General features: G+C 37.8%; 1 protein-coding gene and 1 long non-coding RNA gene across 3 annotated transcripts in view; one reads left to right on the forward strand and one right to left on the reverse strand.

Moving 5' to 3' along the window:
* LOC113685515 (voltage-dependent calcium channel type A subunit alpha-1) overlaps positions 1–6790 on the reverse strand; it is a 38228-nt gene extending 31438 nt beyond the window's left edge. For both annotated transcript variants that reach the window (XM_089204526.1, XM_027203023.2), the window contains exons 1-4: positions 6416–6790; positions 6039–6143; positions 5767–5906; positions 1129–1232 (exon numbers count right to left, since the gene is read on the reverse strand). In XM_089204526.1, coding sequence (XP_089060652.1) covers positions 1129–1232; positions 5767–5906; positions 6039–6143; positions 6416–6619 — 553 coding nt within the window. In that variant the 5' untranslated portion in view covers positions 6620–6790. The remainder of the gene's footprint in view (positions 1–1128; positions 1233–5766; positions 5907–6038; positions 6144–6415) is intronic.
* On the forward strand, positions 11–11838 carry LOC113685516 (uncharacterized). The gene is made up of 2 exons (XR_003447574.2): positions 11–232; positions 11590–11838. It is a non-coding gene; the product is annotated as an uncharacterized LOC113685516 (long non-coding RNA).
* Positions 11839–13663: the final 1825 nt, after the last annotated feature.

Raw genomic sequence — 13663 nt, forward strand, 5'->3', positions numbered from 1 at the left:
ATCAGCCCCAGGGTCTTTCGCGTTTCTTTAAAATGTGCTTGCATCGCTTGCATGCCATCACACTGTGGGAGGTTTTATAGGACTTTGCGTCGATATTTTCGCCATTTGTTTCTCGATCCAAGGCATCGAACAAGGAATGTCGACACTATGAATTCAATTTTACTTCAATGGAATTGGAAAAGCTTGGTAAAAACTCGAAAAGAGATTTAATATCCCGCTGGGAATAACCGTGGTAAGTACTTCTGTTGTACTTTTTGTTTTGGGTAATGTGTTGTTCATTTCTAGCCGTTAAAAGCAATTTTGGTGAATACGCCATCTTGTCTGCTTCAATTTAAATCAATAAAAGGCATATGTTTATCTATTTAACCTTAATTCATTGCTTTAGCACACATGATTCAACAAAATTTCCCTGTCACGCTTGTGCATACATGGAAGGTGCGCTAATGCAGTTAGACTGTTATCTTTGAAAGCCATATTGGAACTGAAATTTTAAACATTTTCGGGATAGTGATCAGTTTTTAAGTTATTCGGGTATGAAAATAACTTAAAGGTCAAAAGGCGAAAGAGATACTAAATAAGAAGGTATTGATAATAACATAGGCCATACAGAAGCGATTTTAAATGAATGTGACCGGCAAATTGGCTAACTCATCGCTTGGACAGTTCTATTCTCTCGGGAATTTTTACTGAAAAAAACAAATAAAAGTCGGGTGAAAGGGGGAGATATTGCTTGGATAAAACATGGTTGAGTCACAGTCTAATAATGGTTTTTAGTTGTCGTTTTACTGTTTACCAGTGAAATATCTCAACCGAAAATTAGTGTTAAACAAAGAGTAACTTAGAAATAGCCGTCCTGAATTTTCTCGTCATTAGTTAGTTTACTGCAAACTTTTGAATAAATTTACCGAAAATTTCAGCTTTAGAAATTTCTTAAACTTTCAAGATTTATGTTTCAGCTGAAAATTTATTTTAATTTGCTAATTGGTATAAGTTGCGTGACCAACAGATTCTTCTAGAATCATCAGTAAATGTAAAATTAACAGAACTAATGCAGCTCAGAGTTGATTTACTACCATAGGAAGATAAGAAAAATTTGGTAATAAGGGCACAAATCTGTGTTAGACTTACTTGGAATGCCTGATACAAGTTTCAGTGGCCGCAGCACTCTGGCAGCTCTCAGGGCCTTCAGCATTCCAGCTTCGAAGACTCTTAGTTGTGGCAAGCTCAAAAGGCTGAAAATAGAAATCAAATGAATAAAGTTATAATATACAGTGCAAAGCAATCTGAGTTAGAGGCACTGATGAATGATGTTACATTAGCCATTCTAACTTGCTTTAACTAACTAGGTGACTGATCATTTTCTCAAAATTACACAGTAGATAAGCTATGTGACTTTGTAAGGTATAATGAAGCAATTTTACATGTGACTGTTAATGATTTTGTATGGTGAAAATAAGACCTTCTTTTCAAGCCTTATTTACACACTACTGCTTAAGCAGTATTCAGTACTGCGAAGATCGCTTTCATATTCATTTCTTAAACTGCAGTTCAATTATATATGATTTTCATATTTTCACAAACACAATAACTGGTGTTAGTGACTGAGCACAATCTTAAGACAGCCCCAAAGTGGCCACTTAACAGAAGAAATTGTTTAAGGAAAAATCAGTACAAAGAGCCAAAGACTGATTGCCTCCAAGAGTCGTCAAAGAGCTATTTATCGTCTTGTGAATTTGATTTTGTACTCTAGCCTAGTAGTCTACCCAGCCGGAGCCTATCCCAGTTCCCTCAGCGTGAAACAATTAGGAGTATTACAACTCCCCCCAGAATGGGATGTTAGTCCATTGCAAGGTTATCCCCCAGCATTTCATCTGGCTTTCTGGACAGTTATACCAACACATTGCCCCAGCAAGGTCTTGAACCTAGATCTCTGGACCCAGAGTTCAGTGTACTGACTATTGGACTACTGCTTATCTACCTTAACCCTTAAAATCCCAGAAGTGACTAACATGTAACTTATCCCTATGATATCCATACATTTTTAGCCAACAGTTGATGAGAATACTAAAACTTATCAGGAAGAAGTTTTTATCTTGACCTTACACCAAATTCTTGTATCTAAATTACAAGGAATTGTGTAGCAACAAGAGGAGATAATAAACAATCAGATCTTGGGAGTTAAAGGGTTAAAAAGTAAACAAATATTCTAAGTTTTTTCTAAGAAAAATTCTAAATCAGTCGCTATAATACACTATATATGAAAATCATAAAATAGAAAATCATGTGAACTGTGGTTTAAGAAATGAATGAAAGTGATGTTCACCATAATGAAACAATTCAGGCCTGTAGGGGATTTGAACCCATAACCTTTGCAGTACAGGTGCGGTGCTCTACCAACTGAGCTAACCAGCCTACTGGAGTGTGGTCATTATGTTGGTTCACATCAAGATGTTGTTACAAATTGTGTAGACTAACTGTTGTAACAAAATGCTGCAGCCCCTATTACAAAATGCTTGCTTGCCTTCAGTACAAAATGTGTGGTGATAACAAGATGTGTCATTATTATTATAATGCCGCAGAACAGTTCATTTAGCGGCTTTCCATGTGATTTTTCCTTTTTTTTCTCTCCTTTTCTTGTTGCCATCCTCTATCTAGCATGTAGAAGGATTTTAATTGCAACACATGTATTATGATCAAATTGATATATTGTCAGAGACTGTCAATAACTATTTTTTGATGGCTCATTTCGAATTTACTGCTAATTTATCGCTCAGCTTAAAACCAATTGTTAAGTGTCGGCCTTGACAGTCCTTCTAAAAAAAAAGTGGACTGTTGCGGGGAACCTTGTGTAATAATTTTCTTTCACTCACAATATTCAAAGACCAAAACTGCATTTAGCAAATTTATGAGACATTCTTCATAATTATTGCATATTTGTTGATGATGTTTAAAAAAAATTATGGCTATTAAAACTATTGCTGGTGAATTACCAACTTAACTGGAAGTTGCTATAACAACCTGAAATTAAAAATATAGGTTTTCACTTGCTTTCACAAGATTGCAGGAAGAAAATTTATGGATCTTATTTGTTTCTTGCTCTCAATTTGATGGTAGGTTGAATTTTACAATTTGGCGGATTGTTTGTCTAAGCAAGCTTTGGCACCGAGCGGAAACCTTTTTTTTGAGGAAAGAAAACACAGATTTCCAATTTATATCAGCATTTGTCTTTGTAAAAAGAAATGTCCAATATTTCCCTCATCACATCAGAGATGTTTTCTTATCTTGTATGAAGTGTAGAACTGGATTGAGATGTGAACTCGCATTCTTCAGCAGAGCCAAGAAGAAAAAATGATGGTATGATTTGCATGTATGAATGTTTCATTTCCTTGCATGAGCGATCATCATTACCACAAACACCTTACTTTCGCTTGTGAAAATAACAGACAACACTTGTTTAAGCAAATTGCAGTATGTTATCGTGTTTCTTTCACCTTTCAAGTAAGTTTAACAAACAAAAACTTGTTCAAGACCTTGAAAACTGTAACACAGATATTTTAGGTGATAGAATCATCTTTCTTGAAACGATTATTTAGAATGTGTCAATCGAGGGAAAAGTTAAATTACTTTGATTCGTAAGCCTTCATTATTCGCCGAAACAATTACAACTTCGGAGATGTTGGCATTTTCCTTAAGACGGAAAACTAGCAGTTATTTGTTTATTGTCTTTTCTGTAACCTCAATTATTAGCATGCAAATGCAAACTAAGAAAAGTACGCGTCTTTGTGAAGGGTCTTATTAAGTCGATGTGACATATCTCCGCGTAAAATAGTTTTGTTATGTAAATATAGAAACAGTCGACCTTCTGCCATAATGTTTGTAAAACATAGTTTTTATTTGCATTCGCTTCTCAGTCCCGTTTAGTGAATTACCAGAGAAAGGCGTAGTTTGGCGATAAAGTGGCAATTTTTCGGGGTAACCCAAGGAGATTTTGACAGGTGTAGTGCCGAAACTGCGTCCCTGGCAAGTTCCCCGCAGCTTTGAATAATTTATTACCCGTTCTGCAAACAATTGGTTTGGGAATGAGAGAACAGAGAAACATGAAGTCTTTGGCCGCAGGAAACGGAAATATCAGTTTGTCTCTTGGCTTTTGAAAGGAAGCTTCAATTAAAATTTCACGTTTGACTGCCAGCTTATCCTACTAGTAAAAATATATAGAGGAAGTAGTTCCATTTAGAGCGAGATTCTGACCAAAGTCTTAATTTTCTAATTTCAATTGCGCTTTATCCGACGCTTTATTTACTCCGCAAAAGTTTTCAAAACTATCCGGTTATTTGTACTCAACATCTCCCTCTCATTTTCTTGTCTTTCTTTTCTGCGACGACCTTTGTTACCATAGATACTACGTGGGAAATTTCACTTGTCGAAAATTATTCTCGTACGAGTCATGTTGAATGCGTAGGCGAGGAGTTATGTCATGTTAAGCTTAAGTCATTGTATCTGTTAACGAGAAATTCCGGGTTGAAATGATATTTGGTGATAATTTGACTGCAGTGCACGGAAAACTTTGTGAAAACTGCGCGCTATCTTCTCGCACGAGATGACAACTGTGAGCTTAGCTCTTCGATACTTTCTGATTTGAATTTTATTTTCAAATCCCGCGTAGAGTTATTCCTTGCTTTATTTGATATTGCTGTTTAATTGAGGGTCTACTCAATACCTGCACCGGGTCGGAGTTGTGTACAGAGCGTTTTAATACGTGATTTAACAATTTATTTCGATTTTGAGCAAATAGCCGGTTCTTCGTGTAATGGATGTGCTAGCACTTGTGTTTTGACTTTTTATAACATGACTATTTACTCTAGCGACGCTAAATAATTTAACGGCGATGAGTTTTGGCGTGGAGGAATTGTTGCGCTGCGGAATGCCAGCGTTAGTCCGTGTCATTTGAAATCCAGCAGTAAAAAAGGGATCTGTCGAGGATAATAGCGAATAGGGCAATTAAAGAAATTCCGCTTTTAATCGTAGATACATTTTAGCAGGATTTAAGATCGCGTGAAGTATTGAAATATCGAAATCTATTACCCGCTAGGACGAGCGGCGAAACGATAATCGCCTAATGGAAACACAATTTCCTCCTGTAAAAGTTGTCTGACGCAGACAATCAAAGCTAAAAAGAATAGAAGCAACTTTTTACAACAGTGTTGCCATGAGGTCGTCTGAAATAGACAGGACCGCTAGCGTGACCAAACTGGGGGCTGCTTTTGTTAGTGTGATTCGCTTGAGCGAGTATTCTGTTCAGTTAAAATTCGATCATTTTACGTTTCGCCAACTCGCGCAAGTTGTCCGAGTTCAATCGCCTAGTTTAGTGTAACTTTAAGCGCAACCAATCGGTATGAAGTGTATAAAGTAACGATCCGCTTAGCATGTTTAGTTTTCGTGTGTATAGTTCCTAGAATTGTTCTGGTCCACGTTCAGTCGTCAAGTTGAAATATGCCGATGCGAATTTCGCTTCCGTTGACCCACAGTGTATATTTCAAGCTCACTTTTTCCGCGAAACCTGATATATTGCGGGCTGGAAACTTCTTTCCTAAAAAATAGACGACTATCTTCTCACCACAGATTTACAGTACAGCAGCAAAAGCTTGTTTAAATATTGAAATTCACGAGTGAAAATTGCATCTACATACATGGCTGAATAAAAAAACCCCAGCATTATTCAGCATAGGTATAAACACGTTTACCCTTGTATACATCATCATGACATACCCTGTTACAACGACGACAAAATCCAAGATATTCCATCCGTTCCGTAGATACGAGTCAGTGTGTAATATAAACCCAAGAGCTATAACTTTTAATAGAGCTTCTAGGCAAAATATTGCCAATAAATATATTTCTGCTTGTTCCTAGGGAAGAACAGGAAAAATAATAAAGTGAGAGAATGACTGAATAACTTTCGTACGACAAGAGCAGCAGCGGCGAACAGTTCTGAGTTCTGCTGTTATTTAGAGAAGATATCGGTAAAGATGTGTACTTACTAGTTTTCTGTCAAGATCGGACTTGTCTTCCTTCGGCAGTGGAGTGTTAGCGGCGAGGAGGATGCAATTGACAAAGATGGTCAATAAAATGAAATATTCAAAAGGCTTGTCTTCAGTTAAGGAATATATGATACGAACATAAACTCACAGAAACGCTAAAATGAAGATAAAAAAATCAATTCACACGGAGCTATACCACCAACTCAGTGAAAATTGTCCAGGAAAAATTTCAAGAAAATTTCACAACACTAGACATTGACAGGGCCACAGCCAACACGCACGCTCCTCTCGTGCAATAGACGACAACAAACTAACAGACAACGCCAAGGCCTAGAAAAGATTTTGTACAAAGAACGCTTTCACGCATCAAAGGATACTTTGCTCTCGACGATCGTGCGGCAAACTTTTCGAATGATATTGTCCTTTGAGAAGATAAAGAGTGATCGGTTTGCACATACGATATTCGTCGCTTCAGTACCAGCTTGCATCGAAGACTTACGCGAAGCGTTCGCCGAGTTGGCCATACGCGTTTTGTAGAAGTCCTCTGACGGCACTGAGGACGGCCTTCGATTATCTGCCATTTTTCTTGATTTAGGCTGTTTTCAAGCGTCATTCATGACTGTTTTGGTGCGCTCGCGCGACACGAAAAATCGTTCCTAGCCATTGAATTACTAGCCGCCTTGAAGCGACTCAATCATACACGGGCTTTTGGGTTTCCTTCTTGCCTTGACACCATATGCTAATTAGAAGCCGAGTCTATAATCAAGTGGCCTATCAAATGAGGCCGACTCAGGCAGGTCACGTGACTTTACTGGTACTGGTTTGGGTGTGAAAAAGAAAAAAAGCTCTCATTGCAAATCCAACTCGAACACACCTGCTACAAGTTTCCAAATCTCTGCCAAGTACCATGTTTCGTAGCAGCAGCCACGAAAAGAGTCCTTTTGTTTCGGTCTGTTAGACTTCCTTTGATGAAATAATCTTTTGTATGCATTATAAATACTGTTTCCAGGAGAATGGGCAACCCTGCATAAAATGACGTCCCGTGCTTGTTAGTGGGTGGAATTTCAACAAATCTACACGTACCCTTTTTCTTTTCTTTTATATTTTTATTCTGGTCACATTTTCAGCCCATCGGCATCAAACTACAAGTGTTAAGTACATTGCGTTTAAGAGGAGTTTGTTTATCATCAGGGATATACACATCAACGATTCTTTTAAACGTTTTTAAAACTCCTCAAAGATCATTCGCTTGCCTCGCTCTTGAAAGTTTTTTTTCTCTCTTTGTGGATACTGTTGCAAAATACGGAAAAACAAATACTACCGTTCGATTTATAAGTACCTTTCTTCAACAATTTTTCAATGATACATATTGAATATTTTTCTCTTGAAAGATCTTCCCCTGGTGATACAGTATTCCTATTTCAACCCAGAGTGATTCCTGCCGATGCTCGTGTTTTTTGTTCGATGCTGGTGCTTAGTAACTTAAGTTATCCTAGTTAATACTGGAGTAGGACAGGAGAAAGATATGCTACTCATATTGACTTAAAAAAAAACATCAACAAGTCCCTTGATTCCTAATTCCTCCTCATTATACTCGGCAAACAGGTGATGCGGCGAGAACTTCACGCCAGCGCTAAATTTTACTGCGGCAAAACTGATCAAAAATTCTTCCGCGGAGCCTGGCCTGATCAAAACTGTGCCGAGAATCGTAGAAAAAGAAACAAGACTGTTTAGCGACGATGATTTCCATCGCCGCACTGATATATTTTGTTCGACTTAACTGAGTGAAGTGTCTCTCCAAGTCGTGCAATATTTATGCTTTCACAACATGATAAGGCTTGGTTGTTTTAATCGAATTACTTTGGGAATCCTCGAGGCAGTTCTACGTGTTTGGAGAATTAGGCAACTTTTCTGTCGATGCGCGCCCTTTTTTTTTTGAGTCCAAGGATCTACGTCCGGTCATAATTGAAGTGACAACTCTGCATTAGGATGTCTCTGTTTAATTCATCTCTCTCCTGTCTTACTTTAATTTAACCGATATGAATTATGAATACGCATCTTGACAGCTGTTATTCTACTAACTTACAAGCGAAATTCTTATGGTTAACTTGCGCCTTCACTTCCGAACGCTCTTCGCGGGTGAGTCTTATCGAGAATGGGAACCGGATACTCAATTACAAACGCTGTCTTCTCGGCATCATTATTCAATCCGAACTGGAAACAATGAACGTTTATCAAAAACGCGACGCGCAAGAAATAGATTCATGGTAACCGCTGAGTATAACAAAAATAGATTGTCGCTAGGCTGATTTTTGATGAAGCGAACGCTCTCTGCCATGACATCGTGTTCTCGTTGCTTCTTGAGTGTCATACTGCCAAGTTTAAATTAGACTAGATACTTTTGATGGCCTTTATTCTCCTCTCGATTTCATTACGCAGCTTGAATTGGTATTTCAACAATTATTTGTTATTTGATGGACGCATTTATTTAACTTTTTACTCGCTGCGCTATTTATTTCGTGAGCTGTTAACTCATATTCTTCGCTGCAAGTGAAATGTTTGATGCGCTTCAGCCAATAGGGGAAAATATATATTTATTTCTTTGACCTCTCACTCTGAATGTGCTGTAAATTGCTTTTATAATAGTTCTCTGTGGCGTGTTTTTTTTTTATTTTAATATTTTGATATTTTGATAAATAGATTGTGAAAGAAATTGGCTGTAACACGGAGATGGTTCCCGTAACAAACGGGAATTGGTTTCATCTTAGAGCTTAGCCATGACAATGCATTTCACGACTTTGTTTTTCTTTTTACCATCGCCAGTCTCTCGTATTTTCCCCACCTGAGAGTACATAACCTCAAACTGTAATCAAAACAAAATTAAATGAACAAGTCACTAAAAGAAATCATTGAAAACTTTAGCTCTAAATTCCCTTAGGGAAAATTTAACTCCAATTAGCAAGATCACTTTGGATTTGATTTTGAAATTTCTGGAAACGATGTAGTCATGGCATTTGAAACTCAAAGAGTGGTTTGACAGAAGGACTAATTGGAAATGTTCTAGTGCATTCTTGCGGTCTGGAACTGTATTTAATTCTATTTTCTTGTTTTGTGGGTAACACTTTTGATTGCGGTCATTTTCACATCTCTCGTATCAGAGGAACGCAATCTTATTATTATGACAGAATCCTATTTTTTGTGGACGGAAAGCAAGCGTGTACCGTACTCATGAATTTGATTTTCTAGTGATAAAAGGAACTTGAAATATATAATTGTATGGAAAACCTCTGTATGTTCCAGCAATGGAGTTTTAAGTTCCAATTCACCGGCATAATTTCAGTATGCCTCCTATTAGTGTACCGTTAGCTCCCACGATTCAGTTGTCTATTCTCCTTTTTAGCTTGTCTGTGTTTCGCTCTATTATAGTCAAGAGAATTTAATGTTTGGTCAGGATAACACTCCCAGCTGATAGGTTTGTTTTTTTTTTTCCGCTGTTCTCTACAGTTTGCTGGATCCTGACCTTATGGAAATTGTGGGTGAACTTGTGAGTTTTTTTGGGAAAATTACCCAACAATAACAAGCTTAAACCGTATACGTGGTTGTCTATCTATTAAATCAAATTTTTTGAGCTTTTTTCCTGTTTGTATCGTCTCTGTTATGTTTTTTTTTTCTTTTATGTGAAAGGAGTTGTTTGGAAACTTCTTGAAGTTTCCGCTCAGAACGGGTTTTGCGTCAAAGAACGTCTCAATTTTAGGGTTCATGTCTACTCGTTGAAGGTGTTTTTTGGGTGTTGGTTTGTTTTACCGTAAGTATGAAAAGGTAGGAGTAGAAACTTCGTTTTTGTCCGCTTAGTGTGAAATTCGCTTTATACAGGTATCACTGTAGCCTGATACGGTAAATTTATTCGTTTGACCTTTGTTAGAATTCTGTATCAGATGTTATCTTGTTGAATGTAGAATTTGTTTCCTTTAAACTGGATCCGTGATTCTTTCTGGTGGTTTCAACAAAGGAATTTTTAGAGTGATCAGCATTGCGGCGTATTTCTTTCTTTTCAGGTGGATTTAAATGAAAATGAAAATAAAATGCGCTTCTTCGTACCTTTCTGACTCGCGCAAAATTCAATCATATTTGGTGAAACGAGAAGAAAGTTTGGTTCCGCGCGAATATAAAAGCCCCCCTTACTTCAGGTACCTTTTGCCCAAGAAATTATCCTCAACTTTAATTTTTCTTCCTTCGATAGTTTGCATTTTTAATTTTACTTCATTAGCTGGTTAAAACCCTGAGGTATTAAGCGTCTTCAAGAGAATTTGAGAGTCGATTTCAAGATTGTTCTTGAGCGAGTGTCAAATCAGGCAATCGAAGAAGCCCTGGTTTAGAGGCTCAGGGCGCCATGATGGCAGATGTCTTTGTCGTCAGTCATTTTGCTCTCTTGAAAAATAGCTATCGTTTTTAACAATTTTTACATCTTTTACGGCTCCGGATAAGTGTTCATTGGCGCCTTGTTGGTAAAAATTGTCAGCGCACGCCAGATATTCATTATTATGTTTCAGCAGGTGTTTTGAGTCATTATGCATATAATACCATATCTATTCTCTTCTTTTCCTCTCCTTGTGCCAGCAATCAACCCGCTTAAGATAATTGTTTTAATTTGTTTTGGAATTGTGACAAGAGAGACGAAAAGGAGACCAATATGAGGCGTACCTGTCTGGAATTGTAAGCGGTGCTAAATGTAGTTGCCTAGTTATTAACAATTGAATATTTTTTGCGTATTGTCGCCTCTAATGCCTCTGACGTTAGCCATTTTTCAAGGTCTGACAAAGGTCCATTGTTAATAACAGAGGGATTTTTTAAGGAAAATAACAGCAATGCGGAAAATAAATTTCGTGATCTCATCTCAGTGTTTTTTTTCTTTTCTTTTCTTTTTCTCAGTTATTCTATAAGTTTACGTTCGTTCCTTGATGTTTAGTTATTTTCCTGTCATTACTCCGTTTGCCTTCCACGTTTGTGCAGCTTCGAATAGATCTATTTTAATTTGAATTTAATAGAGCCACGACTGGCCTTGTTCAGTGAGTAATTATAGCAGAGTTAAAATTACTCGTTGATTAGCATCTGTGTTCAGATCAGTCAGCCAATGTGAATGAACCACGGCACATGGCAGAAGAAGTAAAATTGCCTCTGGTATCGTTTTAAATGCTCAGTTGTATGAAGCTAACGAAGAATCATTATTAATCGGGTATTAAACAACCCAACGTAGTGTTCAAAGCTCCGATTACTTTTTCTCTCTGTGTTTTAGTAATCCAGCAGTCGGGGCATTCTATTCCCTCCTGCTTACGATCAAGCTCTCTTTTCGGAAAGTACGCTAAGGGTACGTAGGTGACGTGCACGAAGGCGAACGATGTAATGCATATCTCCTCGGGCCTATTAGATCTAAACTAAGTCTTTTACTTCTTGCCCTCGAGTTATCGCCCTAACAGCGCAATTTCAAATAACTTGTTCGTACTCTGCGTACGCTATTTGTGATGATAACGTTTCGACTGTTTGTTTCCATTAGGTTATTACCAGCTCTACAAGCCGTTTACCTCCCTCAGCCAGATATTTTCCTCACGGAAAAAAACACAATCTTTCTTTATCCACGGCAGGAACGAATGAAATGGATCAGGGTCTTTGCAACAAGCTGATGGGAATCGGTCGATCATTCTTGTAGGACATGTAGTGGAGGGGGGTGGTCACTTAGTAAGGAATTCGTATTTTGCAAACTGTTTCATTAAAGATGTTATACAATAAAATTCTCGTTACTATCTTTTTTTGGTATGACTCGATGCATTTTTACAATAGTTTTTTAACTTAATTCTTTTAAGTAACCGTGAATATATGAAAATCAGGCATGTGAACTGCGGATTAAATAATGAATGCGCGAACGATCTTCGCATTTTTGAACCCGTGACTTCTGCAATAACGGTGCAGTGTTCTACCAACTGCGCTAACAAGCCAACTGATAGCTGTGCATTTATTTGGTTCGTAATAAACCCGTGAAGTGATGAGTAAATGACTGTGAACATATGAGATCATAGGCAGAGATCATGGGTTCAAATGCTGTACTGGCCTGAATTTTTTCAGGCCTTATTTCACTGCTGCTAAAGTAATGTTCGCACTCATATTCATGTATTGACTTTGATAGAATTTGAACCTTGAACTTGCGCGAGTTTGCTGTAGTTGCAACATAGGTTGGCATCTATGGAGATGGGTTTAGTGATAATTAATACTTTGAAGCGAGCTTTAGTTAAAGTATTGAGACCAGTGCCGTGATTTGTTTTGCCTTGTTTAAAACTTCGCACGAAGAACCGATCTGGTTTAGCTTTTGAATTGAGGACATGCCATCATGTGAATCATTCCAGTTCTCTCTATATTGTAGCTAGTTGAGAAGCTGGGCTGGGGTTGTAGTGCTAACTTCGAAGAACTAGGCAATAAGTGAGAGCGAGCAATTCCTTCTATCGGCGATTTAAGTTACAGTTGCGCGGCAGGATCTGGGTACGAGATAAGCCTCAACCTTTCTATTATCCACGCCCATACAGAACCGGTTAATATCACAACTGTGATACGCCGTCAAGTAAATTCGTTTCCAAAATGAAGAGGTCACGTTACTAGCATTGCCATGACGTTTGGTTGAATTTAGCGCGTGGAGTGAGGTAAACAAGGCAGAAGAAACAGAAGTTACAGCGAGCGCAAATTGAGATCGTTATCGCATTCTTTCCCTCCCTTCGTACGCTGCCAACGTGGGCCAATGCGAATTTTCTCATTGCAATTAAACTTCTATCACGTGGAAACTATTGAGCAATTGCCTTATTGTCGATCTCGTCCAGGAGACCTCCATGTTTCCACAGGATCTATTCGTTAAAAACGAAGGACTGCTTCTTTGTCATCAAAATCCAGGTTTCAAGACGGGAAGTTAATAAAAATTTCATGAATAATTTACCGTCGTTTCCGTTCTTTTAGCTAAATTATTCAACACACTTACCCAAAATAAGCTTCCAAAATTAAACTAATAATTGAGCACTTCCAAAGGACTCTAAGATGTGAAAGACGTAAATATTACGGGTAGATATGTCCATTTATCATCCATGATTGATTTGCATAGAGACGTACAGCCTATTCCAAATTGTAAAATGCGTTAGTTTTTATCATATCAAAAAAGTGGGAAGTCCAAGGGCAAATTGCAGTGAACAAGGAGCCTAACTGAAACTTTTCAAAGTTTTCGTCTTGACAGTGGAAACCTCCAAATGGATCGAGAAGAATTCATCTTTTAATTAAGAACTTAATTTGTGGGTGAATAAGAATGATAAAGCAAGAAATTCAAGTTCCAATATTGCAGTACGGTAATGAATTAATGGCGTCAATTTTTTTTCCAGAATAAAGGAATTGTGGTGCCTCTCCCATCATCCGTATCAAAAACTTGAAATATGGCGACAAAGTTTTGCTTTTCTTTTAAGAAGTATTGATCATTTTAAATGAGAATGGTGGAAAGCATTTGCACGAAGTGGTCACAAATTAGTCTGTCCACAGAAACGAGGAAGATGCGAGGAGCGCATACGCGAAAGTGCCACCTTTTTACGTTTGCGTTTGTTTAC

The sequence above is a fragment of the Pocillopora damicornis genome, chromosome 4 (assembly GCF_964200805.1).
Source record: "Pocillopora damicornis chromosome 4, jaPocDami1.2, whole genome shotgun sequence".
NCBI classification, from domain to species: domain Eukaryota; kingdom Metazoa; phylum Cnidaria; class Anthozoa; order Scleractinia; family Pocilloporidae; genus Pocillopora; species Pocillopora damicornis.